General features: G+C 44.8%; 2 protein-coding genes across 3 annotated transcripts in view; one reads left to right on the top strand and one right to left on the bottom strand.

Annotated features, from left to right (window-relative positions):
* The window catches only part of grin3bb (glutamate receptor, ionotropic, N-methyl-D-aspartate 3Bb), a 29915-nt gene extending 19702 nt beyond the window's left edge, over positions 1 to 10213 (top strand). The window contains exons 3-9 of the mRNA XM_047587597.1: positions 2550 to 3642; positions 4214 to 4359; positions 4706 to 4821; positions 4953 to 5104; positions 5279 to 5443; positions 5590 to 5657; positions 5735 to 10213. Of these exons, the coding sequence (XP_047443553.1) occupies positions 2550 to 3642; positions 4214 to 4359; positions 4706 to 4821; positions 4953 to 5104; positions 5279 to 5443; positions 5590 to 5657; positions 5735 to 6431 (2437 nt within the window). The 3' untranslated portion in view covers positions 6432 to 10213. The remainder of the gene's footprint in view (positions 1 to 2549; positions 3643 to 4213; positions 4360 to 4705; positions 4822 to 4952; positions 5105 to 5278; positions 5444 to 5589; positions 5658 to 5734) is intronic.
* Positions 9521 to 21659, bottom strand: tmem259 (transmembrane protein 259). 2 transcript variants are annotated; one of them, XM_047587599.1, is made up of 12 exons: positions 21247 to 21659; positions 20747 to 21084; positions 20129 to 20431; positions 19568 to 19655; positions 14079 to 14189; positions 13858 to 13980; positions 12147 to 12247; positions 11994 to 12051; positions 11776 to 11859; positions 11541 to 11673; positions 11141 to 11240; positions 9521 to 11054 (listed from the first exon to the last, which is right to left on the bottom strand). In XM_047587599.1, the coding sequence occupies exons 2-12, from the start codon at positions 20969 to 20971 to the stop codon at positions 10416 to 10418; spliced, it is 1965 nt and encodes a 654-aa protein (XP_047443555.1). In that variant the 5' UTR covers positions 20972 to 21084; positions 21247 to 21659; the 3' UTR covers positions 9521 to 10415. The 2 variants fall into 2 exon arrangements, with proteins under 2 accessions (XP_047443555.1, XP_047443554.1); XM_047587598.1 differs by having other exon boundaries at positions 19520 to 19655; positions 21247 to 21658.
* Between the last annotated feature and the right edge of the window lie 735 nt (positions 21660 to 22394).

The raw sequence follows: 22394 nt of genomic DNA, 5'->3' as shown, positions 1-22394 counted from the left end.
AAGAGTGTGATGAAGGGTCTGATGAAGAGTGTGATGAAGAGTGTGATGAAGAGTGTAATGAAGAGTGTGATGAAGAGTGTGATGAAGGGTCTGATGAAGAGTGTGATGAAGAGTCTGATGAAGAGTGAGTTCCAGCTGCTGTTGAGGTGAATTGTTATTTCTTCAGTGGATTTGTTCTATTATGAGAAGTTTCATTCCTCCATTGTCAGCCCTCAGGTGGCAGGAGTTTAGACCAGAGGAGACACACATTAATAATGATTCATATAAAGAAATACAGAGTGTGTTCTGGTCTCTCAGTCAGAGTGGAAGAAAAGGTTTTTATTTGTGAGGAGGATTATTAAAGCTGAAAGCTTTCTTCTCTCAGCTGCTTCAATCAGACGATACAAAAACGATGGAAACGAGAACCGAACGTCTCCTAAATGTTTCATGAGTTCTGAGGCTCTTCTCCCAGACTGTCTCCTTTAACTTACATATTTTATAATTCTGAATGGTTTTCTTTTCTAAACTGAAGAATATGAGGGAAACACTGCCACGGCAGGTTTAGCAAATCATATCTGCTTCATATCTGCTACGGTCGAACTGACTCCACTCATGAGATGTGATCAAGCCTGTGTTTCATGTTTTACTGCCTCTGTAAGGACAAATCAAGAGTCAAATCAACAGGAAGCAGCTTCATAAAATCCAGAAAGAGTTGAATAAGGTCAACTGGACTTGTAGGATTTCTTGAAGACGTTTCGCCACTCATCCGAGTAGCTCCTTTGGTTCTGATAAACTAGTGGGAAATTGAGGTTTAAATAGGAATAAACTCTGTGGGTAACACCCACCAGAAACTTGCTTGACCAGAACCTGAGGTCACTATTTCCATAATGGCTGATACTTACCTGTCCTTGAATGGGGGGGAACTGTGTGCCTGGGCTACTTACCCTATGAATAGAGCTCTAATGAGGCTATTGTCAATGGGAGCCTGGAGGCTCAAGGTGTGAATGGTGTTGAGCTCGTTAGAGCATTCCCACCAGAGAAGCCACAGAAGTAGTAAGGAAAAGACTGCAAAAGGACGACACCTTGGCCTCAAGAACCAACTTCATCCTAGAACAAGTCTGTGTGTTACTGGACCTGTGCCTGACCACCACCTATTTCCAGTTTAATGGAGATTTCTACAGGCAAACACATGGCTGTGCAATGGGGTCACCAGAGGTGGTGAATCCCTACAGTAGAGACCTAAGCCCTGGGCACCTTTATAGGTTCCACCCCCACCCACTGGTTCAGGTATGTGGACGACACCTGGGTTAAAATCAGGACAGAGGAGGTGGAATCCTTCACACAACACATCAATGCAGTGGACAGCAACATCAAGTTCACCAGGGAGGACATCAGCGGGGACTGCCTGGCCTTCTTGGACTGTTTGGTGCATGTTGAAGACCAAAACCTCAACATGGAAGTATATAGAAAACCCACACACACAGATCAACACGTGTTATTTGATTCACATCACCCTCTGGAACACAAACTAGGAGTCATCAGAACCCTCCAGCACCGACCACAGACTGTTCCCACTAGACAGGAGGGCAAGGACAAGGAGGGAACACACATTAAACAAACCCTCAAGACATGTGGATATCCCAACTGGGCCTTTGTCAAAGGCTCAAAAAGAAGGACAGAGAAGAGGAGCACAGCAAAAGGAAGAACATCACCATCCCCTACATAGCTGGTGTATCAGAGAAACTAAGGAGAATTTTTGGTAAACACCGCATCCCAGTTTATTTCAAACCTCGAAACACACTAAGACAGAAACTGGTCCACCCCAAAGACAAAACACCCAGACAGAAACAGAGTAATGTAGTGTTGCTGTTCAGTGTAGCGAGGAATGTACAGACTTGTACATTGGGGAAACAAAACAACCCATCCACAAGCGCATGGCCCAACACAGGAGAGCCAGCTCATCAGGAAACGACTCAGCAGTCCACCTCCACCTGAAGGACAAAGGACACTCCTTTGAAGACACCAATGTCAAAGTCCTGGCCAGAGAGGACAGATGGTTTGAGAGAGGAGTTAAGGAAGCCATCTATGTCAAAGTGGAAAAACCTTCTTTAAACAGAGGAGGTGGCCTGAGATTTAATTTACCAACTATTTATAATTCAGTTTTGACGTCTGTCCCCAAGAAGTTTCAACACCATTCACACATTGAGCCTCCAGGTTCCCATGGACAATAGCCTCGTTAGAGCTCTATTCATAGGGTAAGTAGCCCAGGCACACAGTTCCCCCCATTCAAGGACAGGTGAGTATCAGCCATTATGGTAATTAGTGAACTCAGTTTCTGGTCAAGCAAGTTTCTGGTGGGTGTTACCCACAGAGTTTATTCCTATTTAAGCCGCAATTTCCCACTAGTTTATCAGAACGGAAGAAGCTACTCGGATGAGTGGCGAAACGTCTTCAAGAAATCCTACAAGTCCAGTTGATCTTATTCAACTCTTTTTGGATTACCATGACCTGGATGACTGAGAACCTTCACAGACATACAGCTTCATAAAAACAACTTTTATTTTTTGCAGGTTTTTGTCGAACACATCTTTCTCCGGACTCACGGGTCCGGTCCAAGTCCACCAGAACCAGTCTCAGGTCTTGACCTCGCAGAGGTTCCACATTTGGAGCCTGCAGCGGAATGCACTGGGTCAACCCACCTGGGTGACGGTAGGCAGCTGGGAGGGGGGGCAGCTCCAGGTGGAGGACCAGGGTGTCTGGCAGGGACCCAAGCCCCCCCAGAGGACTGAGGGTAAAGGAGGAAGGACCAGGGGCCGCTGGACAGCAGGGATGCCGGTGGCTGGGAGTCGAGTCCGGGTGGTCACCCTGGTGGAACATCCCTTCGTGTTCACGCGGGACGTGGACGACGAGGGTAGCTGCCCTGCTGGTCAGTTCTGCCTCAATGCCGGCACCAACAGCTCTGAGAGTCTGGAGAAGTTCTTCTGGGAGGTGTCTGGGGGGAATGGCAGCTTCCTGCCGGCAGAATACAGTAAGTGCTGCTATGGATACTGCATTGACCTCCTGGAGAAACTGGCTGAGGACCTGGGCTTTGAGTTCGACCTCTACATCGTTGGAGACGGTAAGTACGGCGCATGGAAGGGGGGTCGCTGGACCGGACTGGTGGGGGACCTTCTGAATGGCCTGGCAGACATGGCTGTCACCTCCTTCAGCATCAACTCTGCCCGCAGCCGGGTGATTGACTTCACCTCACCCTTCTTCTCCACCAGCTTGGGCATCCTGGTGCGCAGTAAGGACACGGCCGCCCCCATCGGGGCCTTCATGTGGCCCCTACACTGGTCCATGTGGGTTGGCATCTTCCTGGCGCTGCACATCACGGCACTTTTTCTCACACTGTATGAATGGAAGAGTCCGTTTGGCATGACACCTCATGGACGCAACAGGGTGAGAGTGTTTTCGTACTCGTCGGCCCTCAACCTTTGCTACGCCATCCTGTTCGGACGCACCGTCTCCTCCAAAACACCAAAGTGCTGGACGGGTCGGTTCCTCATGAACCTGTGGGCCATCTTCTGTCTTCTGGTGCTGTCCAGCTACACCGCTAACCTGGCTGCTGTCATGGTCGGAGAGAAGACCTTCGAGGAGGTATCAGGGATCCACGACGCCAAGGTGAGACAAGTCACATGACCTGAGGTAGCAAGAGAGAGAAGCTGAAAACTAACAGTTCAATAGAGTGGTGGTTCTTCATTCTGTAGAGAATTCAGAGACTATAGAAGCTTAAGAATCTGTAGACACTTCAGTGACTATAGAGACTTCAATGACTATAGAGACTTCACAGTGTTTAGAGATTTTATAGTTTTTATAGTTTTTAGAGACTTTACAGTCTTTAGAGTCTTCAGAGTTTTTAGAGACTTTAGAGTCTTCAGAGTTTTTGGGGACTTTAGAGTCTTCAGTGTCTGTTGAGACTTCACAGACTTCAGAGTCTTTAGAGACTTTAGAGTCTTCAGAGTCTTTAGACACTTTAGAGTCCTTTAGAGATTTTGGAGCTTCTGAGTCTTTAGAGTCTTCAGACTTTTGAGAATAGACAACACTAAATTGGATAAAACAAAACAACACAAAAGTCTGAAAAGCAAAGTTTCCTCAATAACCACCACCCGGTTCCTAAAGGTGTATCAGTGGAAGATGCCCTCCAGAGAACTGTGATGCCATGTTGACTTCTCTCTTTTTCGTTGGTGTCCAGCTGCACCACCCATCCCAGGGGTTTCGCTTCGGGACGGTGAGAGAAAGCAGCGCTGAGGATTACATGAAGAAGAGCTTTCCAGAGATGCACGAGTATATGAGATGCTTCAATGAACCGACCACACCTGAAGGTGTTGCCACCCTCAAGTAAGAGAACAGCCGCTGGTCCTGTGCTTGGGTTCTACTCTGGTTCTGGTCTGGTTCCACTCTGGTTGTAGTCTAGTTCTACTCAGGTTCTAGTCTAGTTCTAGTGTAGTTCTACTTCGGTACTAGTCTGGTTCTACTCAGGTTCTAGTCTGGTTCTACGTGGGTTCTAGTCTTATTGTACTCAGGTTCTAGTTTAGTCCTAATCAGGTTCTACTTTGGTTCTAGTCTGGTCCTACTCTGGTTCTATTTAAGTTCTACTTTGGTTTTAGTCTGGTTAATTGTTGTGTAGTTGTGGAGTGTATTTGCTGAATGTAGTTGGTGAAGCAGCATGTTGCTCTGTCTGAAGGACAGATCCTCCTCAGCTTGATGCCTTCATCATGGACAAAGCTCTGCTGGACTACGAAGTCTCCATCGACGCCGACTGCAAACTGGCAACTGTTGGGAAACCGTTTGCCATTGAAGGTGAGGAAGTTGTTCAAGGAAACTGGAAGGTTGATGTTTCATTTAAATCTGATTCACATATTTAATAAGGTGTTCTCCATTATAGCTGTTAGCGTTGTCTCTGGTTTAATGTTCCTTCTTGTTGTCGACAGGTTACGGGATTGGCCTCCCTCAGAACTCTCCTCTGGCCTCCAACATCTCAGAGTTCATCAGCAGATACAAATCTGACGGGTTCATGGACCTGCTCCACGACAAGTGGTACAAAGTGGTTCCTTGTGGGAACCGAGTGTTCGCCGTCACAGAGGTCAGTCAGAGCAAGAAACACTGTGACAAAAATATCAAGATAAGATGAGACAACAGTATATGAAGGACACAATACAGCTACACAACACTGGCCTCTACAGGCAGAGACCTGACCGACACAAACACTTCTACATTTATTATTAATATTAATATCGTTCTGCTGTGTTTCTGTCAGACTCTTCAGATGGGAATCAGTCACTTCTCAGGACTCTTTGTGTTGTTGTGTGTTGGAGTGGCCGGCGCATTGCTAACCTTAGCAGGGGAACATGGTTTTTACAGACTCATCCTTCCCCACATCCGCCGCAGAGAGAACCTCAAATACTGGCTGCACACGTCCCAGGTTATTCATCAGTTTGATTAATGACTCATGAATCAAATTAATAATCAATCAATAATTCATTAATCAACCAATACATCATTATTTATCTAATTAATGAATCAATCTATAGGTGAATTATTAATTGTACCTTTTTGTGTGTTTGACAGAAAATCCATCGCGCTCTGAACATGACGTATGAAGATGTGAAGAAGCAGCGAGCTGAGAAAGAGAAAAGGTTTGTCACTCAGTCAGGTTAAACTAAATGAGGTTGTTAACAGGTTAAAGGTTAAAGATGCAGATGTTTGTGTTCAGCTGTAACCTGCAGACGTCTCAGCCTCCGCCCGGCCCTGGAGCTTCAGCCAAGCAGAACAACGAGCTGAGTAAAGACACCCGAGACTTCAAACAAGTCCATTTCAACCTGGAGACCCTGAACACCCGCCGCCTCCTGGCCCACATCGCATCCTCTGACGTCAAGCAGGGAGGGGCTAATGCAGAGGTGGGTGGGGCTAATGCTGAGGGGGGCAGGCCAGTCAAGCTGAGGGCGGGGCCAGGCAGCAAGCTGTGCGAGAATGGAGGACCGGCGGCAGCTTCATTTGCCAGTCTGGTGCTCTCTCTGACTTCCTCATCCTCCCCTGGCCCCAAACCTGCCCCTGCCCATGTGACTGTAGCCCCTCGCCCTCCACCTGTAGCCCCTCGCCCTCCACCTGTAGCCCCTCCCCCTCCATCTATGGCCCCTCCAACTGGTGAGCTGCAGGAGCTGCAGAATCAGATTGAGGAGATGAGGGAGAAGTTGAGGACGGCTCTGGCCCGGAGGGCGGAGATCCAGACCAGCATGGCTACAAACAGCTCATCTCCAGTTACCATGACGACAGCAGCCCTTCCCACCGCTGCCATGGCATCGCAACTTCCTGCCAACACAAAGTGCGTCACAACGATGACAGGCCCCGCCCACAAAGTCCTTTCCAAAGTCCTGCCCCTCCACAGCAGACCAGTCAATCAAAGGAGGTGATTCTGTGCACACGTTGGCCATTTTAACCAGAGTAAAAAGTAAATATTGTTTATTTCCCAACATCAAAAATCCATGAGTCTATAAAGATGATGAGTGTTTTATTATTATTCTGATGAATCTTTTAAATACTTTCTATATGAATGCCTTAAAATGATTAAAGGTGTGTCAGGGCTCAGTTTAAATCCTTTTATTTTATCCATTAGATTCAAACTGAAATGTTTTTACTCTGAAATGTTGCAGAAACTATATTTAAAATGAAAATGATATATATATATATTCTTATTCTATACCAATATGTTTTTATGTGTTTAATATATTTTCTGGGAGATTTAAGATCTAAAATCATAGCACTATAAAATATTCCAGAATCCAGACGTATATTTTTACATTTGGTAACAGAACAGAAGAACAGGTGTTTGTGATGTTTGTCCCTGTTTATTTAATTACGTTAACATCTAGAATTAAATACTGGTCTTCAGTTTCCTCCTGACCCTGGTTAAAATGGCCACTGGGACACAGACTGTTGAAGGTTTCAATCTAAAACTATACAGGAGGCAAACGGACGCCTCCTCTGGGTTCTGTTCAGACGAATGTTGGCATTGACGCAATAAATTTGTTTTTGTTTTGTTTTTTGTAGATACTCTTTATGTCACATGGGCACAGTTAATGTGGTGTTAATGAGTGGAGGAATTATTTTAATGCACAGGGGTAAAACATGGGCCAGTCGGTGAAAAGCGTCCCACCAGAGGGTCGAATCTGGCCCACAGCATGAATTACAAAGATGACATAGAAGACTTTAGTTTATCATTGTAAATAACTTCTATGTTCAGTTTATTCACTGTTGGACAGAACACAGCACTGAAACCAGGACTAGACAGCAGACAGACGTGAGCCCAGATTACACTGATTTATATTAAAGGATAGTATATTAAATATGAACATTCTCCTAATCTCCTTGATCTTCTTTGCACTAAAACAAATTGGAAGAGTCTGGAGTTGTCGTTACTTATTAGTCATTATTCTTTTGGGTTACTGGTTCGTCCCCCTGAACTAGAATGAGTTGGACCCCCCTTTTAATGGATTTGTTTCACCTTGCAGCGCCCCCTGATGTTCATGCCAGTGTCTCCAGTTTGTTTCGATATGAAACCAGATTCATGTCAAATAGAAATTCACACCAGTTCGATGTTCAACCAGATCCAGTCCAATTATTAGCATCTACTTAAAATGGAAATCTTCTGTTTTCATGTTGTTACAGAAATCATTTAGTATTTGGACCCGCTTGTTTCCATAGCAACAAATTCAAACACTAATTACAGTCTTTAAGTTATTCAAATGATTGGATAAAATCTGATCATCAGTCGATCGGCACTGAAACTGAAAATCACTTATCTTTAAAAAGCCGTAAACTGTGCAAATAATTCACAGATTCATCGGCAGACGATTAATTAAAATATTTAAATCTTTCACCACTTTATGTTAACAAGAAGACAAGACACCAACGTCTGAACTGTGAATCTGTAGTCATCATTATGATGTCACAGTAGTTTCAAAGCTTTTTAAGAGGAGAAGCCTTAAAATGAAATACTTATGACGTTTGATTCTGGGTTTAATTGTCAGTTAAATAATTAGTGTGGATGATGAACAAAGGACACATTTACCTTCTAGCTGAAAGGAGCAGTCTGACATGCATTTCAACATTTATTCAATGCTCTGTTTCCCCGTTAGCCTAGCTTAGCTTAGCACAAAGACTGGAAGCAACAGTGAACACACAGAACATCTGACTAATTATTAGATGTAGGCCTAAACCTTAATGACCGCATGGCAGCTACACTTAATTAGCTATGAGCCAAGAAGTTGTAGTTAAACTGTTCCAAAGATATAATAATAATTATTACAAAACAGAGATGTGACTAGTTTGTTATTCCTCAAGAATCAGGGAGAGGAGCTGTCTGCTAATGCTACCGCTAACTGTCCTTTGAGACGCTGGAGAAGCTATTCATCAGATTCAGTCAGCAGGTTTTCATTCTGTTTGTCCAGCGAGGACCATAGAAACCTCCTCCTTCTCCTTCTTCACACAAACAAAATGTCAGACTGTTCCTCTGAGTTTTGCTGCAGGTGATTTAAACCACATGTTTCCAGGTAAGATCCACGTCTTCCTGTTTTCTGAGGCGTTCATTAACCTGTGTTCAGACGGTTTCTGACGTTACTGTTCTGATTTTTTCATATTGTTGAAATAATAAACTGAAGACATTACCAGATATGAAGAGTCTTTTTATTTAAACATATTTCAGGTTCAACCTCCTCAGGATCTCCTCAGGGTTAAGGTCCTCAGCCACCTCCTCAGCCTCCTCAGCCACCTCCTCAGCCACCTCCTTCACCTCGCTCCTGCTGGACCATCAGGTTCACGGTTCTGGTTCTGGAGATAATCTGAACCATGCTGGTCTCCAAAGAAGATCTGTAGTGGAACTGTCAATAGGTGTAGTCTAGTCTCAGGTCTAGTCTCCAGGTGTAGTCTTGTTTCCTTGTTCAGTCTCCAGGTCTAGTCTAGTCTCTGGTGTAGTCTAGTCTGCATGTGTAGTCTCAGATTTAGTCTCCAGGTGTAGTCTAGTCTCAGGTCTAGTCTCCAGGTGTAGTCTAGTCTCAGATCTCGTCTCCAGGTGTAGTCTAGTCTCAGGTCTAGTCTATAATCCCTTTAGGATCCATGTTTGAACCAGCTTGCAGCAGTTTGAACTAGGCTATGGAAAGGTTTGATCAGGGTCATTTGGGTAGTTTTTTTAAATCATTATTACAACACAAGAGGAAACAGGTGTTTGATCACAAACAATGCCTTTCGTGTATGATTCATATTCTCAGAAAAATTGCCAAGAAATCCTAAATTGTGCCAGAGTGTGTAAACTTGAGCACAGCTGTATTTCTGTTTTTTTATTGGGTTCTTTTTGTCAATTCTCAGGACTTTTGATGTTAGATGATGAATGTAGCTATTAAATGTAGCTAGCTGAGTAGCTAACTAGCTACGTAGCTAGTTAATTTGGGTAAACTTGTGTGAACTGTGGTCAAAAAGCAGAAGTGAAAGAACTCATTGAGACTCGTTGTCAAACAGCTGATGTTTTACTGGTTTTACTGGACACTTAGATACAGTTTAATGAGTTCAGGCTTCAGATCAACTATCGAGGATACAGTCCTCCAGGAGAGAGGCACCAAGAAGAAACCCCACCCCCAAACCCTCCCAAACCCCCCCATCCACCAGGTTGGTTCAGTCCATGTCTGATTAGTCACACTCAGGCTCCGCCTCCTTCACAACAACAGTAAACAAATATATAATTATCATTTCTTTGATTAACTCTGATCAGCTGATCATGTGATCAAGGGGGAGGTTTCTGATCCAGTTCCTGCTTCAGTCACAATCAGAACAATCAGAACCAACAATAACTGGTCACCATGGTTACGAGCTCTCTGTGTACTTCCTGTCTGCAGGTTCGGCTGAGAGAGGGTTAATTAATTAATGAATTAGAGATGATTCATTATCAGCTGTTACTCAAGATGTCCAACTCACGCGAAACATGAATCAACTCCTGTTTATCACCTCCACTCATTTCTGACATTTCTAGATTCAACCAACCAACCAATCAGCTGATTGAGACCACATCCTTCTGGTTCCTCCTCCTTGTGTCTTTTTGGGACAAACTTGTCTGAAACTTTTTCTCTCTGACAGTTTAATCTGAACATTTTGGACCAGAATCAAAAATTCACAACAACAAAAAAAACAAAAACTAAAATAGAAACTTAATTATTCTGTCAATCATCTTGACTCCATCACGTCGACTTGGAGATCAGCTGACGATCAATTATTAGATGTTGGTTTAAAACTCCGAATAAAAGGCAGGTGTGACTACGCAGGTCTGGTTCTGATCAGCTGACTGGTCAGAGATCAGCTGATCAATCAGCTGAGAGACTGAGGCACAGTGTCAGACAGGTGAGATGATGTCACAGCTGGGAGGAGCTTAGCTCAGGTGATCTGCAGTCTGTACCTGGACTCTGTGGGGGGGGGCTCTCTGTCTTTGGAGGGGCTGCCTCTGATGGCCCCGCCCCTGACATCTGGAGCACTCTGATTGGAGGAGTGGGTGAAGAACCATCTCCTAGTGCTGGAGGTTTCATTTCTGATGAAACATCTTTTGAATCTTCTCCTCCTCCTGCTCCTCCTGCTCCTCCTGCTCCTGAGTCACCGGAGGAGGACAGAGATTCAGTGATGATGGCGGCTGTCTGAGCGACCCAGTTCAGCTCCGCCCTCACCTCTCCTCCTCCTCCTCCTCCTGCTCCTCCTGCTCCTCCTGCTGCTGCTGGAGAGGAGGGGGGGGGCTGGGGGTCGGCCTGAGGCCCTGGCTGGGCGGTGCCACCAGGTCCAGGTTGGGGAGCATCGGCAGATCCGGGTCCAGGTCCAGGTCCAGGTCCAGGTCCAGGTCCAGCAGCACTGTTGTTGTTGTTGAGGTTGTCCTGCAGGGCCTGGGTCTGGTTCTGGTTCTGGTTCTGACCTGCCTGTTGGTTCTGCAGCAGCATCTCCTGGATCCGGATCTGCTGCAGGATGGCCGGCAGCTCGTAGTGGTGGAAGAAGTAGATCATGGAGTGCTGAGAGGAGGAAGAACAGGACGCTGTGAGTCATGACATGTTGAAGGGAAAGGAGTGAGGATGAGGAAGGTTCTGGAGGTTCTGACCTGGATGAACAGCCAGGAGGTGACCAGCGCCAGGCTGCTGTACTGCCCGTTGAAGCGGTAGTGATAGGCGTAGAAAGCAAAGTGGTACAGGTAGAAGAACCTGAAACAGTCCTCTGATGGTTAGAACAATGAACTAGACCAGGGGCCGGTTCCACATTCAGGGTCCGGACCAGTAACACAACAACCTACAAGAACTTATCAACAAGGACAAATCCAGATGTTTCCCTCTGTTTTGTGCAGAGAAGAACATTATGAAAGAACTGAACTATTAGAAACATGGAACGAACAACTGGACATTTCCAATGAAAAAGAAGTGGAGTTTGTCTCAGTGTCGTGTTCTGTCCAGTCTCACTATCACTGTGATCTAGAGGTTCTGATCTGGGTTCTGGTTCTGACTCACCTCAGCCAGTGGCGTTTGCTGGTGTTGGTGTGGCAGCAGATGGCGTCGTACTGGTCAGCCAACCACACAATGAGGATGATGTAGAACGCCGTCGTTGTGTCGTTGAAGAACTCCGACATGATGGCCTCCATCCCTGAGGACCAGAACCAGAACCAGAACTCCTTCAGCACCATTCATATTTCAATGAAGCAGTTTAACGTGGGGCTTCGTGGATGTAAAATGGAGCGTGACTTACCTACTAGGGCCAGGATGACGGTGAGCAGAGGGGCTGCTGGGAAGGCGATGGTCATGTTCATCTCCAACATCTGGAGAAGATCAACTAAAGAAGAAGGAGGCACAGGTCAAAGTCTTTAAGGATCCGACTAATCTGGATTCAATATCTGGATTCAACTGGAGCCAAAAGTAAAACTTTTCTCTCTGGGTTTGGATTCTGATTTGTAACTGATCACTGACCGATGAAGACGAAGATCTGGTGGTGAGAGTATCTGAGCAGCATGGACACCGACAGAGTCTGGAACAAACCAAACATACGTTAAATGACCGAAATACAACAACCAACATACGTGTTAATGAAACGCTTCATTACACTGGACCTGGTTTACGTACAAATATGACCATGATGACAAATGCTGCCAGGTACGAGGTTCTAGCCATCCACATGCTGACGAAGCGGTAATGTTCTCCAGACACCACATTCCTCAAGAACCCTGCAGAACCAGAACCAGGAAGAGCACTTTTCAACTGTTTTGTGTCAGTGTGATCCAGAACCTTTAACAGTTTAACTAAACGTCCAGAACCTTTAACAGTTAAACTAAATGTCCAGAACCTTTAACAGTTTAACTAAATGTCCAGAACCTTTAACTAAATGTCCAGAACCTTTAACAGTTAAACTAAATGTCCAGAACCTTTAACTAAATCTCCAGAACCTTTAACAGTTAAACTAAATGTCCAGAACCTTTAACTAAATCTCCAGAACCTTTAACAGTTAAACTAAATGTCCAGAACCTTTAACAGTTTAACTAAATGTCCAGAACCTTTAACAGTTAAACTAAACGTCCAGAACCTTTAACAGTTAAACTAAATGTCCAGAACCTTTAACAGTTTAACTAAATGTCCAGAACCTTTAACTAAATGTCCAGAACCTTTAACAGTTTAACTAAACGTCCAGAACCTTTAACAGTTAAACTAAATGTCCAGAACCTTTAACAGTTTAACTAAATGTCCAGAACCTTTAACTAAATGTCCAGAACCTTTAACAGTTAAACTAAATGTCCAGAACCTTTAACTAAATCTCCAGAACCTTTAACAGTTAAACTAAATGTCCAGAACCTTTAACTAAATGTCCAGAACCTTTAACAGTTAAACTAAATGTCCAGAACCTTTAACAGTTAAACTAAACGTCCAGAACCTTTAACAGTTAAACTAAATGTCCAGAACCTTTAACAGTTAAACTAAACGTCCAGAACCTTTAACTAAATCTCCAGAACCTTTAACAGTTAAACTAAACGTCCAGAACCTTTAACAGTTAAACTAAACGTCCAGAACCTTTAACTAAATCTCCAGAACCTTTAACAGTTAAACTAAATGTCCAGAACCTTTAACTAAATGTCCAGAACCTTTAACAGTTAAACTAAATGTCCAGAACCTTTAACAGTTTAACTAAATGTCCAGAACCTTTAACAGTTAAACTAAATGTCCAGAACCTTTAACTAAATCTCCAGAACCTTTAACAGTTAAACTAAATGTCCAGAACCTTTAACTAAATGTCCAGAACCTTTAACAGTTAAACTAAATGTCCAGAACCTTTAACAGTTAAACTAAATGTCCAGAACCTTTAACTAAATGTCCAGAACCTTTACCAGTTTAACTAAATGTCCAGAACCTTTAACTAAATGTCCAGAACCTTTAACAGTTAAACTAAACGTCCAGAACCTGTAACAGTTAAACTAAACGTCCAGAACCTTTAACTAAATCTCCAGAACCTTTAACAGTTAAACTAAATGTCCAGAACCTTTAACTAAATGTCCAGAACCTTTAACAGTTAAACTAAATGTCCAGAACCTTTAACAGTTAAACTAAATGTCCAGAACCTTTAACTAAATGTCCAGAACCTTTACCAGTTTAACTAAATGTCCAGAACCTTTAACTAAATGTCCAGAACCTTTAACAGTTTAACTAAACGTCCAGAACCTTTAACTAAATGTCCAGAACCTTTAACTAAATGTCCAGAACCTTTACCAGTTAAACTAAATGTCCAGAACCTTTAACTAAACGTCCAGAACCTTTAACAGTTAAACTAAACGTCCAGAACCTCTACCTTTGTTCTCCTCGTTCTCAGCCAGCGCCTTCACGCTTGACATCAGGATGTCGTCGTAGCCCAAAAACTCATCGAGCAGGAAGCGACTGAAGCCGTCTCCAAAACACTCGTCCTTCATGGGATCTAAACGAGGACACAAGTCATGTGACGCAGAGTCATGTGACGTAGAGCGAGAGTCATGTGACGTAGAGCGAGAGTCATGTGATGTGTGTGGTTCTGACCCAGAGTGACGACCATGACGGGAATGTTGAGTCTCTGTCTGGTGCTTTGAGACAGACGCAGGAACCCGTACTCCAGAGAATATTCCACAATGTACTCCTCCTGAGGCCACACTGAAACACAACAACACACTGAGACACAACTACACAACAACACAACAACACACTGAAACACAACAACACAACAACACACCCACTGAAACACAACAACACAACAACACACACACTGAAACACAACAACACACTGAGACACAACTACACACTGAGACACAACTACACAACAACACACTGAAACACAACAACACACTGAGACACAACAACACAACAACACACTGAGACAGAACTACACACACACTGAAACACAACAACACAACAACACACTGAGACACAACAACACACACACTGAAACACAACAACACAACAACACACTGAGACACAACAACACACACACTGAAACACAACAACACACTGAGACACAACAACACAACAACACACTGAGACACAACAACACAACAACACACACACTGAAACACAACAACACACTGAGACACAACAACACACTGAGACACAACTACACAACAACACACACACTGAAACACAACAACACACTGAGACACAACTACACACTGAGACACAACTACACAACAACACACACACTGAAACACAACAACACACTGAGACACAACTACACAACAACACACACACTGAAACACAACAACACAACAACACACCCACTGAAACACAACAACACAACAACACACACACTGAAACACAACAACACACTGAGACACAACTACACACTGAGACACAACTACACAACAACACACTGAAACACAACAACACAACAACACACACACTGAAACACAACAACACACTGAGACACAACAACACACTGAGACACAACAACACAACAACACACTGAGACACAACAACACAACAACACACTGAGACACAACAACACAACAACACACACACTGAAACACAACAACACACTGAGACACAACAACACACTGAGACACAACTACACAACAACACAACAACACACTGAGACACAACAACACAACAACACACACACTGAAACACAACAACACACTGAGACACAACTACACAACAACACACCCACTGAAACACAACAACACAACAACACACACACTGAAACACAACAACACACTGAGACACAACAACACACTGAGACACAACAACACAACAACACACACACTGAAACACAACAACAACACACACACTGAAACACAACAACACAACAACACACTGAGACACAACAACACAACAACACACTGAGACACAACAACAGGAACACAACAACACACACACACTTAAACAACAACACACTGAGACACAACTACACACTGAGACACAACTACACAACAACACACACACTGAAACACAACAACACAACAAACACAACCCACTGAGAACACAACAAATAACACTGAACCAACACACTGAACACTACAACACAACAACACACTGAGACACAACAACACAACAACACACTGAGACACAACAACAACGAGACACAAACAAACAACAAACAACACACACACTGAAAACAACAAACACACACACACTGAAACACAACAACACACACACACTGAACACAACAACAAAACACACTGAACAACAACAACACTGACAACAGAAACACAACAACAACACACACACTGAAACACAACAACTACACACACACTGAAACACAACAACACAACAACACACTGAGACACAACAACACACACACTGAAACACAACACAACACACACACTGAAACACAACAACACAACAACACGAAAACAACAACACAAAAACACAACAACACACACACAGAAACACAACAAACACACTGAAACACAACACACACAACAACACACACTGAAACACAACAACACACAACACACACTGAAACACACAAACAACAACACTGAACACAACACAAAAACACTGAGACACAACACACAACAACAAACACACTGAACACAAACACAACAACACACACACTGAAAACAACAACAACACTGAAACAACAAACAACACACAACACACTGAAACAACAACACAACAACACACACACTAAACAACAACACACTGAGACACAAACAACACAACAACACACCGACACAACAACACAACAACAACACACACACTGAACACAACAACAACACACACCACACACACTGAACACAACAACACACAACCCCACTAAACACAACAACACACTGAACACAACAACACTGAACAACAACACAACAACACACCTGAACAAACACACACAACACACACTAACACTGAACCACAACACACAACACACACACACTGAGACACAACAACACACATGAGACACAACACACAACAACACAACAGAAACACAACAACACACTGAGACACAACAACACAACAACACACTGAACACAAACACACTGAAACAACCAACAAAACACACACACAACCCGACACAACAACACACACACACTGAAACACAACAACAACAACACACTGAAACACAACAACACAACACACTGAACACACAACAACACACACTGAAACACAACACAACAACACACTGAACACAACAACAACACACACACAACACAACAACACACAACACTGAACACAACAACACAACCAACACACAACACACACACATGAAACACAACAACTACAACACACACTGAAACACACAACACACACACAACAACACACTGAGAACAACAACACACAACACACTGAACACAACAACACACTGAACACAACACACACAACACACACTGAACACAACAACACACAACACTGAACACAACAACACACACTAACACTAACACACAACACAACAACACACTGAGACACACAACACAACAACAACACATGAGACACAACACACAACAACACACACACTGAACAAAACACACTAACACAACAAACACAACAACACACCACACTGAGACACAACAACACAACAAACACGAACACAACAACAACACTGAGACACAACAACACAACAACACACTGAGACACAACAACACAACAACACACACACTGAAACACAACAACACACACTGAAACACAACAACACTGAACCAACAACACACAACACACTGAACACAACACAACTGAACACAACAACACAACAACACACTGAGACAAACAACACAACACAACATGAACACAACACACACTGAACACACAACACACACTAACACACACACTGAGACACAACAACACAACACTGAAACACAACAACACAACACACACACTGAGAACACACAACAAACACAACACACACGAACACACACAACACAAACAACAACACACTGAACACAACAACACACAACTGAAAACACACACAACACACACATGAAACACAACAACACAACAACACACTGAGAACACAACAACACACTACACACAACACAACAACACACTGAACACACAAAACACAACAACACCACTGAACACAACAACACACTGAGACACCAACAACAACAGAAACACACAACACACACACTGAAACACAACAACACAACAACACACTGAAACACAACAACACAACAACACACTGAAACACAACAACACAACAACACACTGAGACACAACAACACAACAAACACACACTGAACACAACAACACAACAACACACACACTGAAACACAACAACTACACACACACTGAAACACAACAACTACACACACACTGAAACACAACAACACAACAACACACTGAAACACAACAACACACTGAGACACAACAACACAACAACACACTGAGACACAACAACACAACAACACACACACTGAAACACAACAACACACTGAGACACAACAACACACACACTGAAACACAACAACACACTGAGACACAACAACACAACAACACACTGAGACACAACAACACACTGAGACACAACAACACAACAACACACTGAAACACAACAACAACACAACACACTGAGACACAACAACACACACTGAAACACAACAACAACACACAACACAACGAACACAACACACAACAACCACTGAGACAGAACTACACACACACTGAAACACAACAACACAACAACACAACAACACAACAACACACACACTGAAACACAACAACACACTGAGACACAACAACACACTGAGACACAACAACACACACTGAAACACAACAACACACTGAAACACAACAACACAACAACACACTGAGACACAACAACACACACTGAAACACAACAACACAACAACACACTGAAACACAACAACACAACAACACACTGAAACACAACAACACAACACACACTGAGACACAACAACACAACAACACACTGAGACACAACAACACAACAACACACTGAGACACAACAACACACTGAGACACAACAACACAACAACACACTGAAACACAACAACAACACAACACACTGAGACACAACAACACACACTGAAACACAACAACACAACACACTGAGACACAACAACACACACACTGAAACACAACAACACAACAACACACTGAGACACAACTACACACACTGAGACACAACTACACACACTGAGACACAACAACACAACAACACACACACTGAAACACAACAACACAACAACACACACTGAGACACAACAACACAACAACACACACACTGAAACACAACAACAACACACACACTGAAACACAACAACACACTGAAACACAACATCACTGACACTCAGTGCGTTTAAATGCACGTGAAGAAAACGAGTTTTTGCCTGAATCGGACTCTAACAGCAGAATTTAAGTTCATGTAAACACGTTATTACGGTTAAAGTCAGAGTCTCATTATTATTGAGTCGCACAGATAATGAGACTGAATCTGAGTTTTCATCGTATGATGCGTGTGTTCATGCTCCACAACCGCCGCGCTGGCGCGTGACCCCGGAACAAACACGTCCAAGAAGCCGATCACAGAAGAAGAAGAAGAGAAGAAGAAGAAGAAGAAGAAGAAGAAGAAGAAGAAGAAGAGAAGAAGAACCGTCTGAGGGACAGCGCGGATCTTACCTGCACCAGAATCAGCGCGAACATTACGTACAAGATAAAAAATGTTCTATTTTCCGTCTGATTGTTGTTTAAATGTCTGACACATGAACGACTCTAGTTTATTACGTCACGTAATAGATCAACCAGAAATCGGGCCGTATTAACGTGGTATTAACCCGCTGAAAAGACACGTGTCGCCCCCTAGTGTGGAGGAGGAGAACAGTTATTAGATTTTCTCCGCTGCATGTAAACTGGGACAAGGACGTAGTCAGGAAGTAGAGTTTAGACTCTGCATGTAAACGCACTGAATGAAACACAACAACATCCATGTTCATTCAACAACATGTCAGCATGAAGGAGGAGGATCTAGGGGAGGAGGTGAAGGCAGAAGAGCTAGAGGAGGAGCTAGATTAGGAGGTGAAGGAGGAGGAGTTTACCTGCTCTAGTCATCATCTCCAGCTCAGACTCCGCCTCCTTCTTCATACCTTTAGTGGTCTGGTTGGCTCCTCCTCCTCCTCCAACACCTCCTCCAATCAGAGACGGCTTTAGACGAGGCTCCATGTCCAGCTCAAACTGCAGGAAGACACAGGACAAGGGAGGACAGGTGAGGACAGGACAGGAGAGGAGAGGAGAGGAGAGGAGAGGAGAGGAGAGGAGAGGAGAGGAGAGGAGGAGGAGGAGGAGAGGAGAGGAGAGGAGGAGAGGAGAGGAGAGGTGTAGACAGGGGAGGACAGGAGAGGAGAGGAGAGGAGAGGAGACGAGAGGAGGAGGAGAGGAGAGGAGAGGAGAGGAGAGGAGAGGAGAGGAGGAGGAGGAGAGGAGAGGAGAGGAGAGGAGAGGAGAGGGAGGAGAGGAGAGGAGAGGAGAGGAGAGGAGAGGAGGAGAGAGAGAGGAGAGGAGAGAGAGGAGAGAGGAGGAGAGGAGAGGAGAGAGGAGAGAGAGAGGAGAGGAGAGGAGAGGAGAGGAGAGGAGGAGGAGAGGAGAGGAGAGGAGAGAGAGAGGAGAAGGAGGAGAGGAGAGGAGGAGAAGTGAGGATGGTGACTCACCTGCACTGAACTGTTGTCAAACATGTCCATCGTCATCTCTTCTTCGTCCTCGTCTTCGTCCTGCAGCGCTGCCAGGCTGAGTCCTGCCACCATTGGTCCAACTCCCTCCTCCTCCTGCTCCTCCTGAAGAGCCGAGGAGTCGTAGTGCTGCAGGAAGACGGAGGCTCGGCTTGAGTTCCTCTGGATCTCCACCCTGAGGATCCCGTCACGAGGCCAACGCTCCCTCACCACCTCCAGGCAGTTAATGGGAGAGCGGGAGAAGGCGATGTGGATGTAGGCGAGGATGAAGAGGACGAAGAGGGCCTGGAGGAGGTGGAGAGGGGGTGGAGGAGGACAGGAGGGGGTGGAGGAGGTGGAGAGGAGAGAGTGGAGGAGGAGGAGGACAGGAGGGGGTGGAGGAGGGACTGAGGTTAATATGGGTTAATGACTTCTGCACCAGACTCCATTCATAATCTGTCCATTTTAGCATCAGAACACGGTTCCGTGTTTGTTCTGTCGGGACCACAGGTCACAGCTGAGACTGGTTGATGTTCCAGATCGTGTCAGACCTCGTTAACCTTAACGAAGCGGCCCAGTCCTACACCTGCACGTGTCCAGGTGTCGTCCTGGCTGTCTTACCTTGAGCAGGACGAAGAACTCAAAGACTCTCCTGAAGGATGGGGGGAAGAGGCGAGCGTAGGTGACGGCCATCTTGAAGAAAAGGGCGTGAAAGAGGCGGTCCCGGACGTTGATGAGGGGGTTCTGGTTGATGTTGGGGTTCCTGATCCGGTTGGGCCCCATGTTGTTGTTGTTGTTGTTGTTCAGGGGGACGTGGTTGTTGTTGTTGGCCTGGTTGTCTGACATGGTCTCGGTCTGTGGACGGCTCACACTGAACTAACTCACCCCTCTGGGCTGGTCCTAGGTCAGCATGGCTCAGCTCCACCTGGGACACCTGGTCCACCTGGACGTCTTCACACCTGCACCATGAGATACACGAGGATACTATAAACACACCTGAACACGTATCAACACATTAGTTTCAGACACACAGCTAGCATTAGCTTCAGACCTACAGCTAGTATTTGCTTCAGACACACAGCTAGCATTAGCTGTCGCCTCGGTTTAGCTAACACACCTACCTACTAGTTTCTCCTCAGTCGCCGATGACACCGTCTCGTTTTTACGCAGAACCTGCGAGTCGTTAGCACCGGTAGCTCCGTTAGCTTCTTTAGCCCCGCTAGCTCCGCCACGTCCGCTAGCTTCGTTAGCGCCGGTAGCTACGTTAGGATAAATGTCGCTGCTGGAGCTAGCGGCTAAAACTAGTTGAAGGGTGGTGTTAGCGGTTAGCTCGTTAGCTTGCGGGTTCGATTTCTCTCTGACCATAGGAAGAAGTTTGACTCTTCACGGGACTGGGATCCGAGCTGCGCCTGCGCCAACAGCTGTTAGCTGAAGCTAACCGAAGCTAACGGCAATTTCCAGGCTGCCCCGATAAGATGGTGCCTTAGCCCTGAGTCCTGACTGCCAGGTGTCTCAATGGCCCTGTCCTCTACCCCGAGTCTTGTCTGCCAGGTGTCTCTTTAGACTTAGACCTAGACTTAGACCTAGACTTAGACAGACTTTAATGATCCACCAGGGAAATCTATTATTACAGACAGACGGACGGATGGATGTTAAAGTCTTGAGTTTCCTCAGCAGGTGGGGGCGTTGTTGTGCTTTCTTATAAATAGTGTCAGTGTGCTGAATGAAGGATAGACCCAAATCTTTCAAAGATCTGTCCCTGGATGCTGAGTGGCAAAGAGAAAAGAAAAGAGAAGGTGCTGCTTTGTTTCTGCCCCCACAGCACAAACAAAACAGCAACACCTCCAGCTCTTTTGCAGCCACTATTCCAGACACTATTTGGTGGCAATTTTATTAATATGCTGTCAATAACAACCTAAATATCTCAAGATGCTTCCTGAGCAGCCAAGTTATTTCACAACAAATAAAATATAAATCAAAGCCCAGATCCTTCAAATGAAGACACGCGGAAACACACATCTGACTGCAGAGCTGCTCAGATGATGAACGGCCACAATTGCACAGACGTTCCTGGATGCAGTTGCCATGGCAACACGGCGGCGGATGGATCGCCTCCAGGAAATAAAGAAGAGAAGGAGAAGCAGTTTTATCCTGGTTCGGTCCTCTCTGCTGCTGCTACCATGTTCCCATATTAACACGTTTACATGTGAACTAAGTCTGGGCTGAAGAGCAGGACAGGATCTGGGACGGCCTTGATCCAGGTCACATG

Source organism: Mugil cephalus, chromosome 6 (assembly GCF_022458985.1).
Source record: "Mugil cephalus isolate CIBA_MC_2020 chromosome 6, CIBA_Mcephalus_1.1, whole genome shotgun sequence".
Lineage (NCBI taxonomy): Eukaryota > Metazoa > Chordata > Actinopteri > Mugiliformes > Mugilidae > Mugil > Mugil cephalus.
This window is presented reverse-complemented; position numbering and strand designations above follow the sequence as displayed.